At 48.5% G+C, this 11,683-nt stretch overlaps 2 protein-coding genes across 3 annotated transcripts in view; one reads left to right on the top strand and one right to left on the bottom strand.

Moving 5' to 3' along the window:
- The window catches only part of LOC129328757 (zinc finger protein 493-like), a 196,553-nt gene that overhangs the window by 105,430 nt on the left and 79,440 nt on the right, over positions 1 to 11,683 (top strand). The gene's annotated exons all lie outside the window — the stretch shown is intronic.
- LOC129328741 (zinc finger protein 501-like) lies at positions 3,278 to 6,644 on the bottom strand. 2 transcript variants are annotated; one of them, XM_054978008.1, is made up of 3 exons: positions 6,563 to 6,644; positions 6,313 to 6,473; positions 3,278 to 4,880 (listed from the first exon to the last, which is right to left on the bottom strand). In XM_054978008.1, the coding sequence occupies exon 3, from the start codon at positions 4,831 to 4,833 to the stop codon at positions 3,487 to 3,489; it is 1,347 nt and encodes a 448-aa protein (XP_054833983.1). In that variant the 5' UTR covers positions 4,834 to 4,880; positions 6,313 to 6,473; positions 6,563 to 6,644; the 3' UTR covers positions 3,278 to 3,486. The 2 variants fall into 2 exon arrangements, with proteins under 2 accessions (XP_054833983.1, XP_054833984.1); XM_054978009.1 differs by having other exon boundaries at positions 3,278 to 4,877.

Genomic DNA, 11,683 nt, shown 5'->3' with positions numbered 1-11,683 from the left:
CGGATGCCCGGCAAACCCACCCTGCTGGAGGACTGTTAGGACAGCTGGGGCCAAGAATACCCGGAAGTCCCTCGGATTTCACCCCACCCATAGGTGTAAACTACGGGGGGCGGGGGCTGAGGGGCTCAAGCCCCCTCTGATCTCACATGAGGGCCTCAGTTACAATAGCGGATAAAGCACAGGATTGTCCCCCCCCTCCCTTCTTGTTATATCCTCCTATAACATAATTGCGTTAACGTCTATCCGACGACTCACATGGATTCTACAGCGCAGGCGTGCTCTCCAGCTCCAGCTCCCCTGGCGGAGACAAGCTGGGAGTTAAGCTGGCATTGAAGCCAAACCAGGCCGGGGACAAGAGCTTGCCAGGCGCCTGCCTCCTCTCCCTCGCCCCCGTCCCTCCCAACCCGATCGAGCCCAGAAGCACGCGCCTGCCTCCTTCCCCCCCTCCGCGCTCCCGTCCTTTCCAACCCGATCGAGTTCAGAAGCCCGCCGGGCGCCTGCCTCTTCCCCCCTGCCCTCGAAACCCAATCGAGCACAGAAGTTCGCAGGGCGCCTGCCTCCCCCCCCCAGCCCTTCCAGCTGAATTGGGCGCTGGAGCGAAGGGTGCCTGCCTCCCCTCCCCCCCCCCCCCTTGCTGGCCTTTCCAACCCGATCGGGCTCAGGAGCAACAGGCGTCTGCCTCCTTCCCCCCCTCCGCGCTTCTGGCCTTTCCAGCCCGATCGGGCGCAGGAGTGATGGGCGCCTGCCTCCCCCCGCTCCCCTCCCTTCCAACCCGATCGGGCCCAGGAGCAACAGGCGCCTGCCTCCACCCCTCAGCCTTTCCCGTTTCCTCAGAGACCAGGTCTGTCTTTCCCTTCCTTGGCTGGGCAAGTAGACCTGGCCTCTGTACCCGACGAGGGCAGGTCTACCTACTATGAGTCTGCTGGATTGGTAGACCTGGCCACTGTATTCCCAGACACCGTCTATTTCCCAAAGCATTGTCAGTGCGGTAGACCTGGCCTCTGCTCTCTCAGAACAGGATTACTTTCCCACACACGCACATGCAGCACTCCTTGCCTCTGCAGGCACCCAATTTAGCCCTAATCGGGGCCGAATTGGGCGGCTGTGGGGTGCAGAAGTGCACCAGGGGGCTTGCCGCCTCCTGACAGCGCCCCCTGTGTCTCCAGCCATCTGATTCTGCCCCAACCGGGTGTCTGTGGGGAGCAGGAGCACACCAGGGCCCTTGCCACCCCTCCAGCACTCCCCACTCTGCAGCCAGTTGTGGGGGCGCACCAGCTCCAAGTTGGGAAATTCTTGGAGAAGTGGAGTTTGGGGAGGGAAAGGACCTCAGTGTGACATAATTCCGTAGAGTCCACCCCCTAAAAGTAGCTGTTTTCTCCAGGTGAACTGATCTCTGGCCTGGAGATCAGTTGTAAATCTGGGAGATCTCCAGCCACTACCTGGAGGCTGGCAACCCTACGTGGAGCACACCAGGGCCCTTGCTGCCCACCAGCAGTGGTTCCCGCCTCTGCAGCTGGATGCAGGAGCATACCAGAGGGCTTCCTGCCCTCCTGGCAGTTCTCCCTGCCTCTCCAGCTATCTGATTCTGCCCCAATCAGGCAGAATGGGGGGGGGGGTCCTGCAGGGCTCAGGAGCACACCAGGGGGCTTGCTGCCTCTCCACAGCTCTTCCCACCTCTCCAAGTGCCCGATTCTGCCCCATTCTCAGCCAAATCGGGCATCTGCAGGAAGCAGGAGTGTACCAGGGTGCTTGATGCCCCTGCAGCAGCTCTCCCCTCTCTGCAGCCAACTGTGGGGTGCAGGAGCATGCCAGGACCTTTGCTCCCCCCTCCCCACAGTGCTCCCCTCTCTGCAGCTGGCTGTGGGGCACAAGACCGTGCCAGGACCTTTGCTGCACCCTCCCCCCGGTAGCACACCCTGCCTCTGCAGCCGGCTGCAGGGCGCAGGAGCATGCCAGGGCTCTTGCTCCCCCATGCAATGCTCTGCATCTAACTGTGGGGCACTGAAGCATGGCAGGGCCCTTGCCACTCCCCTGGCAGCACTCCCCACCTCTGCAGCCAGCCATGGGGCCGAATGGGGGGGGGGGGCTGTGAGGCGCAGGAGCACTCCAGGGCTCTTGCCACCCCGAGCAGCACTTAAAGCCTCCAGAGCCACCTGATGTGGGCGATAAAGGTGGCAGATAGGCCCATCATGGCAGCACTGCCCTCCCAAGGTCCCGCAGCAGAGCCCCACTAAATCAGTTTTCTAGAGCCCGTTGTATTTTTTCTTACAACGGGCTCTGTTGCTAGTTACATATATTAAAGCAATATTAAAGCAGAAAAATCAGCAGTAGAAAAATTAGCAGTATACTCAAGCAGTATTAAAGCAGTAAAATGAGTTTAGGTGTGATAAAACAGTATGTATTGCAGATATAATAATTTCCCCCAAAGTTTCCATTTTTTTTCTAGGAAAAAAGCCAGCTTATTTTCCACTGGATTCAAAATTACCAGAAATTTTACATGACTCCTCTTAATGTGACCAATTAATTTAGTCGTTTTAGCTTCTAGGAATAATTCAGGCTGAATGTGATGTCTCTTCAACAATGCACTTCAGATTAATCTATTAATCACCGTTTATTTTATTACTAGAAACAATACGCATGCGAAAAAAATGCAACAGGCTCTAGTAAACAGATTTGGCAAGCCCTCGGCAGGCAGCAAGTGGGTGCGGGCGCTGAGGGGAGGTGCAGGGAGGAGTGCTTAGTCCATCAATTGCCCCCCCCCATCAGCAACCGTCCACTCTCGCCTCCATGCCGCTGCAAAGCGGCCGCTTACTGCCAGGAAGGGGCCCATCGAATCAACAGCCTAAGCACTCCTCCCTGTGCCTCCCCTCAGTGCATTCCCACTGTGGCCTCCAAGCCACTGTGAAGCATCTGCTTGTCGCTGAAAGCCCCCCCCCCCCGAATCAATGGCCTACACACTCCTCCATGCACCCTCCCTCAGTGCCCTCCTGTGCTGGTCTCCAGGCTTCTGTGAAGTGCCCGCTTGAACCGGGAGTGGCCCCACCACATCGATGGCCTAAGTGCTCCTCTCCACTCCTCCCCCTAGCACCCTCTCATTCTGGTCTCCTGGCTGCTGCGAAGTATCCACTTGCCACTGGGAGGGGTCCCACCAAATCAATGGCCTAAGCACTCCTTGCACCTCATAATTCAGCATGCACCCTTCTGGCGGCAAGTGGGTGCTTCGCAGCAGCATCAAGACCAGCATGCATCTGCACGAGGATAAAACATGATTTGTCGCTAATACGGCTTGCATTTTATATATAACAGATACTGAATTGTGGGTTATTTTATTACACCGTTTTATTGCATTACTTTGTAATTTTGTATGCCAAAGTATTTTAGGTACTGTCCTTCCACGCTTCAATTATGTCTATGATTTCTCCCAAATGAATCCTTAGATGAGAAGTAAAGCGTTAAACTATGACTGAAGCTTTCTCCATGCTCCAATCATTTTGATACCTTCTCCCCTCTGTGAATTCTTTGGTGGGAAATAAGACTTCCACTTTCTCTGAAGCTTTTTCCACACTCCAGACATTTATATGGTTTCTCCCCTATGTGAATCCTTTGATGAACTGTTAGGTTATCCTTCCGTACAAAGCTTTTTCTGCATTCTAGGCATTTATAAAGCTTTGTGTTTGTGTGAATCCTTTGATGGGAAGTTAGTTTATCCTTCCGCTGAAAACTTTTTTCACACTCAAGGCATTTATACGGTTTTTCTTTTGTGTGAATCCTTTGATGAACTGTTAGATTATCCTTCCACCCAAAACTTTTTTCACACACGAGACATTTATATAGTTTATCCCCTCTGTGAATACTTTGATGGTCAATAAGTCGTCCCCTGTAACTGAAGCATTTTCCACACTCTAGGCATTTATATGGTTTCTCCCCTGTGTGAATCCTTTGATGAACAGTTAGGTTATCCTTCCACCCAAAACTTTTTTCACACACCAGACATTTATATAGTTTATCCCCTCTGTGAATACTTTGATGGTCAATAAGTCGTCTACTGTGATCGAAGCATTTTCCACACTCCAGGCATTTATATGATTTTTCCCGTATGTGAATCCTTTGATGGGAAGTAAGGTTTCCATTATTACTGAAGACTTCCCCACATTTCAGGCATTTATATTGTTTCTCCCCTGTGTGAATCTTTTGATGGACAGTAAGGCTCCCACTCCGACTGAAGCTTTTGCCACATTCCATGCATTTATATGGTTTCTCCCCTGTGTGAATTCTTTGATGGACAGTAAGGCTATCACTCCGACTGAAGCTTTTGCCACATTCAAGGCATTTATACGGTTTCTTCCCTGTGTGAATCCTTTGATGAATAGTCAAGCTATCCTTCCACCGAAAAGTTTTTTCACACTCCAGACATTTATATTGTTTCTCCCCTCTATGAATACTTTGATGGTCATTAAATCGTCTACTGTGATCGAAGCATTTTCCACACTCCAGGCATTTATATAGTTTCTCCCCTGTGTGAATCATTTGATGAACAGTTAAGTTATCCTTCTGCTCAAAGCATTTCCTACACTCCTGACATTTATATATTTTCTTCTTTTTATTGATGCTCCATTGAATATTAATATCTGATTTTTCAGGTAAACTTATCCTAGTTGCAATGTGCTCATTCATACCGTCTTCTCTGTTCATATTTTGCAGTCGAGAATCACCACTATGTACAAGACCCGAATTATTCCTTCCATTATGGGGGTGTTTTCCTGCTTCCTTCCTCAATACATCACAATATTCATTGTTTTCATTCCCATATTTATCTGTATCATTTTCCTCCATCCCTGGATGGTCAGATGTTTCAGCTGCTGACTCCCAGATACCTCCTGCTGACAGAAAAAAAAGCCTGGTGTAATGACAGGACGCTTTCCCCAAATATCTGTGAAAAAGTTATCTACTTTGCTTTGTAATTGTGTTAATGCTCAGCGGTTAAGCTCAAACCATCTCTAGCCAATTTCCCCCCTCAATTTCTCAGTTCCTTCTAAATTACAAGCTAAGTTGGCAGACTAGCCATTCGAACGGTAATAAGGTATCCAACAAAAGACAGAGAATGTACAAGAAAGACCTTCTGCCTCGAAATGACCCAGTGGTTTTTACTTTCTCTTTTTCTGCCTGGCTTAATTTATGGAGGTGTGAGTGGTTTCTGGGGGTTGTGTTGAGAAAAAGCGAACCTGTGAAGAGAGGGACAGCCATGCATATTTTAACACATATGACTTAAGAGTCAGAAAAGTAGTGGCCAGTCAGACGATGAAGAATGGAATCTGACATAAATAATCACCCGGATGTATTAAGTTATTTCTGCATGTCTCTTTAACATCACTACACAGTATGGATGAAGGTGTAGCTGATGGAAACAGGATGGAGAAAAGCCTGCAACCGGGAGAGTGACTGGCAGCGAGACAACATAAGGCTGATTGCTTAAGGTACCTGCACTCATGTAAAAAATACCGTTCCTGGGGTTCTGCTTTGAAGAGAATATCTCCGTCAAACGAAGTATCATGAGTTTCCCCCTACGCCCATGTTGGATGATAGAAATGTTGGGATTTTGGTGCTATTAAAAACAGTCTGTTTCAGGCATGCAGTCTTTAAAGTTCTTAGAGATAGATGGAGGTAGCTCTGAGAAACAAGGCAGGGGGCTGAACATGATCAAGGATACAAAGAAATGAACTCATTGCTGAGCTCTAGCAATTAATAAGAGAAGAGAAGCCAAACTTGCAAATCACAATTCATTCCCCATTCACCTTGAGTTGCTCAAAGAGGGGAAGCTGTCAATCCTCCACTGCCTGTGAAGGGAGAGGCTCTCCTGCCTCCCACAAAGGGCACCTGTTCAACCGGAGTCTGTGCTACATAGCTGTGGGCTCTGGGCATGCCTGGCTGCCCCTCCAATATGACTTGTGGTTGCTCTTTCCCTGCCCCCTCAACACTGGGGGATCAGCTACGGAGCCCTCCCCCGACTATGACCCCTTCTGCATTCCCAGCTAACTACTCCAGACAACATGGGCTGTTGACTGGAAGAAACACATCTGGCTAGGGTTTAAAACACACTGGGGAAGCCAGGATTTCCTCTGCAAGGTACTGGATTTTGAATCAGCAAACTGTACATGCCAGACAATTAAGAATGATTTACAACACTGCTCAGTGTTTGAGATGGGAGAGCTCCCAGGTGCTGATTTGGGTCTTGTCTCTGCAGTAAAGCACAAAGTGGTTTTGCAGGCAGAACGTTTAAGGATCACATGACAAACAGCTGGGAAACACCCTTACCAGAGAACCACTGCCGCTTGGAGAGGACAAGACTTGGTTAGACTTGGGTGAAGTGGTCTGACTTGGGAGAATGGAGTTTCCTGTTTTGGAGTTTCCTATTTTGCTAAGTTCAAGATCGACAAGCAGCATTTCAGCACTCGCAAACTGATGAGAAATTCCAACTGTGAGGATAAACAAAGCCTCAGAAATCCACCACCCCTTAGAAGGAACACAAGCAATACACCGTCCCATGACAAATACAAGCAGCTACCTGCCAAGCCCTCCTCTTCCTCAGGGGTCAGGAGAAACAGCTCTTCCTCTTTCTCCAGCCAGGATATGAGGTCAGGTTTGGCAATCTGAGGTCCTTTTTATGAGAAAAAAATAAACAAAATTAGAACTTTGTTGTGTCTACATAAATTCAGCAATTCCAAACCAAGTCAGCTATCCCTCCAGAAATAACCAGATGTAGGGTAATAGAGGTGGGGTGGAGTACAGCATGGAGCTGAGAGTCACTGGGAGTTCTTGTACCAATTCTCTGCCAAGCAGAGATTCAAATGTGGCAGCCAAGCTTTCTTAGCCCATCAAGGCCATAAGAAATTTCCATTTTGAACTCATTCAGCTTGATGAACTTTGCCCACATTCTTGACAACAGATATCTGCCTAATATTTAAAGTCGGGATTTCTACCTGAGAGTCAGCCTTGCTCTGCCGGAATTTGGTTATGTGAATCCTGTAGGACTGGAAGCCTAAACATTGATGTGATGTTAAGAGAATGTTTGCTAATCTTTCCTTACAATAATGGTGAATTAGAACGTGATGGGGAGAGAACCTGAAAATGATGTTTTGTTACCTGCGATCGTTCCTTACCTGCTACCCTTGTTTATAATACAATTTGGAAAAGGACACGTTGCTCTGAGTCCACTTTTATTTTCTGTTGGGGAGTTAATTTGTGTGAGAATTCTCCGCCTTTTCAAAGGCAGAGAAAGACTGGCCTGTTTGGACAAGTGATTAAGCAGCCCTTGATTCTGACCCACCATGTCCCCCCATAAGGAAAGACCTTGTCAGAGGGTGTCCCACGGTGGGCTAAAACTTGTACTCATTCTTTCTGAACAATAATTAAAACCAACCCTGACAGAGAGAGCTTTGTATTTTTGGAAATCTAAGGCAGAGAAGTCCTGAGATTCCCTGAGGATAACAAATAAAGGACAGAGGAAAGTGTTGGAGGTTTCATCTGAGACTTCCTGAGGACTTTATTCATTTTAATCGACTTGACTACAGATTTGAGAATGTTTTTTTTCTTTTGAAAGAAAAGATGGGCCTAGAGAAATGGCTACTTTTTACTTGCAGTTTTGGATGTACAATTTCCTCAGGGAGAGTCTTTTGGATTATAAATGTCGTTTATTGCTGTGCCTTGGAGTATGAGATCCTGAGTGGAATTTGTGAACTACAAAGATTTTTTAAGATACGGAGCCTTAAACTAAGGAGCCTTCAAGGTCCTGAGCCTGTCTCTGGATTTCAGATGTGGATCTCCAGGAGACACAGGGCCCAAAAGGAAACACAGGGCCCAAGGACTCCTCGCAGGGGTAGAAATCAGCAGCTCTTCAGGCAAATACATGCTGATAATTATCTTAGATTCAAAGAGGAGCAGGAATATAATATGGCACAAGGAGATAGTCCAAGACAAAAAGGGTCCTCACCCAGAGAGGCCACGTTCCCAAAATTCTCCAGCATGACCTCCTTGTAGAGAGCCCTCTGGGCTGCGCTCAGCAGCGTCCACTCCCCCTGGGAGAAATGCACAGCCACCTCTTCAAAGGACACCCCACCCTGGAAGAAGGAGGAAAAGTATTTCTTTTCATCACTGGAAAGCTGGACCATTAAGGGATAAGCTAAAATCTGAGAAAATATATTAATCCTGGGAGAGCAACACAAAGGAGAGTGGAGAAGAGCCCTGTGGGGACATTTGGCTCTCCCCTCCCAACCCTCCTTTGAAACTCTTGGGGCCCAAGGGACTGTTGTTATTGGCAGGGGGGTAGCAGCCATGTGGGGGAGAGGCCAGAGAAGTCCATTTGGTAATACTCCAAACAATTCTCCATGGAAGAGTCATAGTCCAGTATTGCCCATGGTCTCTGATGGTGCTTCGCTGCACACACCAACCGAAACAGGGAGTGGCCATTTTCCTGCCCTCCTAGTGGGCAGCTTCCACATTTGGTGGCGCCAGAACCAAAGGGCAAAACAGCCTGATCTTCTGCTTCACAACAGAGAAGAAAGCATTCCTATAATCCATGACACATCTCCCCAGTGCCCTCCTCTCCCCTGTACCTGAGCTGGCTGCATAGCGGCTCTTTTCACTTCACCACAAACAGGAGAGGACAGAGAAGGCATCAAGAGTGTCTTTTTGCTTCTGCCTGGGATGGAAAGAAAGAAAGAAGAAGGGACATCCCAAGATTATCCCAATCTTTAAGAAAGGGAAGAAGGATGACCCGGGAAACTACAGGCCAGTCAGTCTGACTTCTGTCGCTGGGAAGATATTAGAACAGATTTTAAAGGGATCAATCTGTAAACATCTGAAGGACTGCTCAGTGATCCGGGGAAGTCAGCATGGTTTTGTTCCTAACAGGTCTTGCCAGACCAACTTAGTTTCCTTCTTTGATCGAGTGACCAGCCTACTAGATCGGGGGAACTCTGTTGACGTGATTTATCTGGATTTCAGTAAAGCTTGTGATAAGGTCCCTCATGACATTCTGATGGGCAAACTGGAAGACTGTGGAGTAGACTATAGGACAGTTCGGTGGATACGGAACTGGTTGGAGGATGCACTCAAAGAGTGGTGGTCTTGTTGAATTTTAATTCTATCTTCTTGGGTGTTTGCTACTCCTCCCAATTTGATATCATCAGCAAATTTAATGAGCAGCCCTTCCACTCCTTCATCCAGATCATTGATAAAAATATTGAAAAGTACCAGGCCCAAAACCGAGCCCTGCGGCACCCCACTGGACACCTCCCTCCAATCTGATGAAACGCTGTTGACCACCACTCTTTGAGTGCATCCTCCAACCAGTTCCGTATCCACCGAACTGTCCTATAGTCTACTCCACAGTCTTCCAGTTTGCCCATCAGAATGTCATGAGGGACCTTATCAAAAGCTTTAGTGAAATCCAGATAAATCACGTCAACAGAGTTCCCCCGATCCAGTAAGCTGGTCACTCGATCAAAGAAGGAAACTAGGTTGGTCTGGCAAGATCTGTTAGGAACAAAACCATGCTGACATCTGGGCCACAAAAATGGGAAGCACAAATACTGGATGGGGGATACACTTCTGGGCAGTAGTATATGTGAAAGGGATCTTGGGGTAAGAGTGGACTGTAAACTAAATATGAGCAGTCAGTGTGATGCGGTGGCAAAAAAGGCTAATTCAATCTTGGATTGCATCAAAGGGGCCATAGCGTTGAAATCGCAGGAGGTCATAGCCCCTCTCTATACTGCCTTGGTCAGGCCGCACCTGGAGTATTGTGTGCAGTTCTGGAGGCCTCACTTCAAAAAGGATGTGGACAAAATCGAGAGGGTGCAGAGGAGAGTGACAAGGACAATCAGGGGTCTGGAGACTGAGCCCTATGAGGAAGGGCTGAGGGCCTTGGGAATGTTTAGTTTGGAGAAGAGGAGGTTGAGGGGGGACATGATTGCTCTCTTTAAATATTTGAAAGGCTGTCATTTGGAGGAGGGCAAGGAGCTGTTCCAGTTGGCAGAGGATAGGACCCGAAGCAATGGGCTTAAATTACATGCACAAAGGAACTGGCTGGATATTAGGAAGAACTTTTTCACAGTCAGAGTAGTTCAAAAGCTGCCTAGGGAGGTGGTGAGCTCCCCCTCACTGGCAGTTTTCAAGAAGAGGCTGGATGAATACTTGTCAGAGATGCTTTAGGCTGATCCTGCACTGGGCAGGGGGTTGGACTAGATGGTCTGTATGGCCCCTTCCAGCTCTGTGATTCTATGATTCTATAATTCTGTCCCAGTCTATTGAACAAACCTCTCTCTGGACTGGCTTCAAGGCACAATTTAGATACTGCACCGCATCTCTCTTCCCCTCAGACCCCCATTCTATAAGGGGGGGGCAGTCCCACTTATCTTACTCATCAGTCCCCCTCCCCTTCTTGCCATGTTTCCTTCTAACTCCTGGGCAACAAATTCATGTCCTACTCCCAGCCTCTTAAAAGTGATGGGATGGATTGCCTGACTCAAGTTGGCAGGTGGGAGATGCCAGAAAGGAATCAAAATCTCCCCACACAGAGAAAATTATCCCTGCAGGGGGAAAGATTTCTGCCCTCTCTGCCTGTCTTGGCCATGAGGTTTTCTGTGGCAGGAAGATTGTAACATAGAAAACCCATATTCTTCCACTCTAGAGATTTTAACACAGGGGAGTCATGTTCCTTCACCCACAGTCTCAAGCGAATCTTCCTTGAATCCACACAGGGAAAAGCAGAAGAAAGTGTGTGAATTCATGCCATCCACTCCACCACCTGAGGCTTCTGCTGGCTTTTCCTTCTGGCTATGTGGACCAGGTCTGAGACTCTGATTTTTACAGGTGCCAGACAGGGGCTGTGTCTCTTGCCTGCTGACCCTGAAGAGACCCTACAACTGTGGTCAATAATCTATAGGGGTAGGTAAAGGTAGTCCCCTGCGCAAGGACCAAGTCATTACTGACCCATGGGGGAATGTCACATCACGACATTTTCTCGGCAGACTTTGTTATGGGGTGGTTTGCCATTGCCTTCCCCAGTCATCTGGAGAGAGAAACCAGGTGCTTTCAAGGAGGGGAAAGACTTGTGTGATTCCCCCATTGCTGCTGCTGTGCAGATACAGTCCGGGGGCAACGGGGCTTCCACATGGCAGGTTTCCCTGTATTTTCCCTGCCCCAGACTCCAAGCAGTGCCCCCCCCCATTCACACACACACTGGGGATTTTTAAATTGGTTTATAAAATCAGCAGTTGAATATTACCAGTATAACCTGATAAGTACATGGTTATAACAACACAGCAATATTGAAGTGCTGGTTCAAAGAAACAAAAGAGAGAGAGAAAAGAGAAAAGGCACCACTTTGACACTGAAGAGGAAGGTTTCCTCAGAAAATCCCTTTTCTCTCTTCACATTCTGTTATGTGGTCTTCCAGGGATGAAGGGCCTCAGTCCGTATTACCCATTTAACGCCCCCCTTCCTATCTCCTTTGGTCCTTCCTGTAGCACCTCTCCTGCATCTGCTCCCTCCTTCTTCCTCACCCCAAATCTCCTCCTCAGCCCCCTCCACGGGCATTCCGCCCTCTTTCCCCTGCCTTCTCTCTTAAAAGGGCCTCTATGGAACCTGAAACCACTTGAGCCCCGTGCAGCCTCCAAAGGTGCTG

The sequence above is a fragment of the Eublepharis macularius genome, chromosome 4 (genome assembly GCF_028583425.1).
Source record: "Eublepharis macularius isolate TG4126 chromosome 4, MPM_Emac_v1.0, whole genome shotgun sequence".
Taxonomy (NCBI): Eukaryota; Metazoa; Chordata; class Lepidosauria; order Squamata; family Eublepharidae; genus Eublepharis; species Eublepharis macularius.
The sequence above is the reverse complement of the archived record's forward strand: the minus strand, read 5'-3'. Positions and strand labels throughout refer to the sequence as shown.

Bases quoted from the DNA above. Each gene is read 5' to 3' on its own strand.
- LOC129328741 (XM_054978008.1), bottom strand. From the start codon at position 4,833: ATGGAGGAAAATGATACAGATAAATATGGGAATGAAAACAATGAATAT.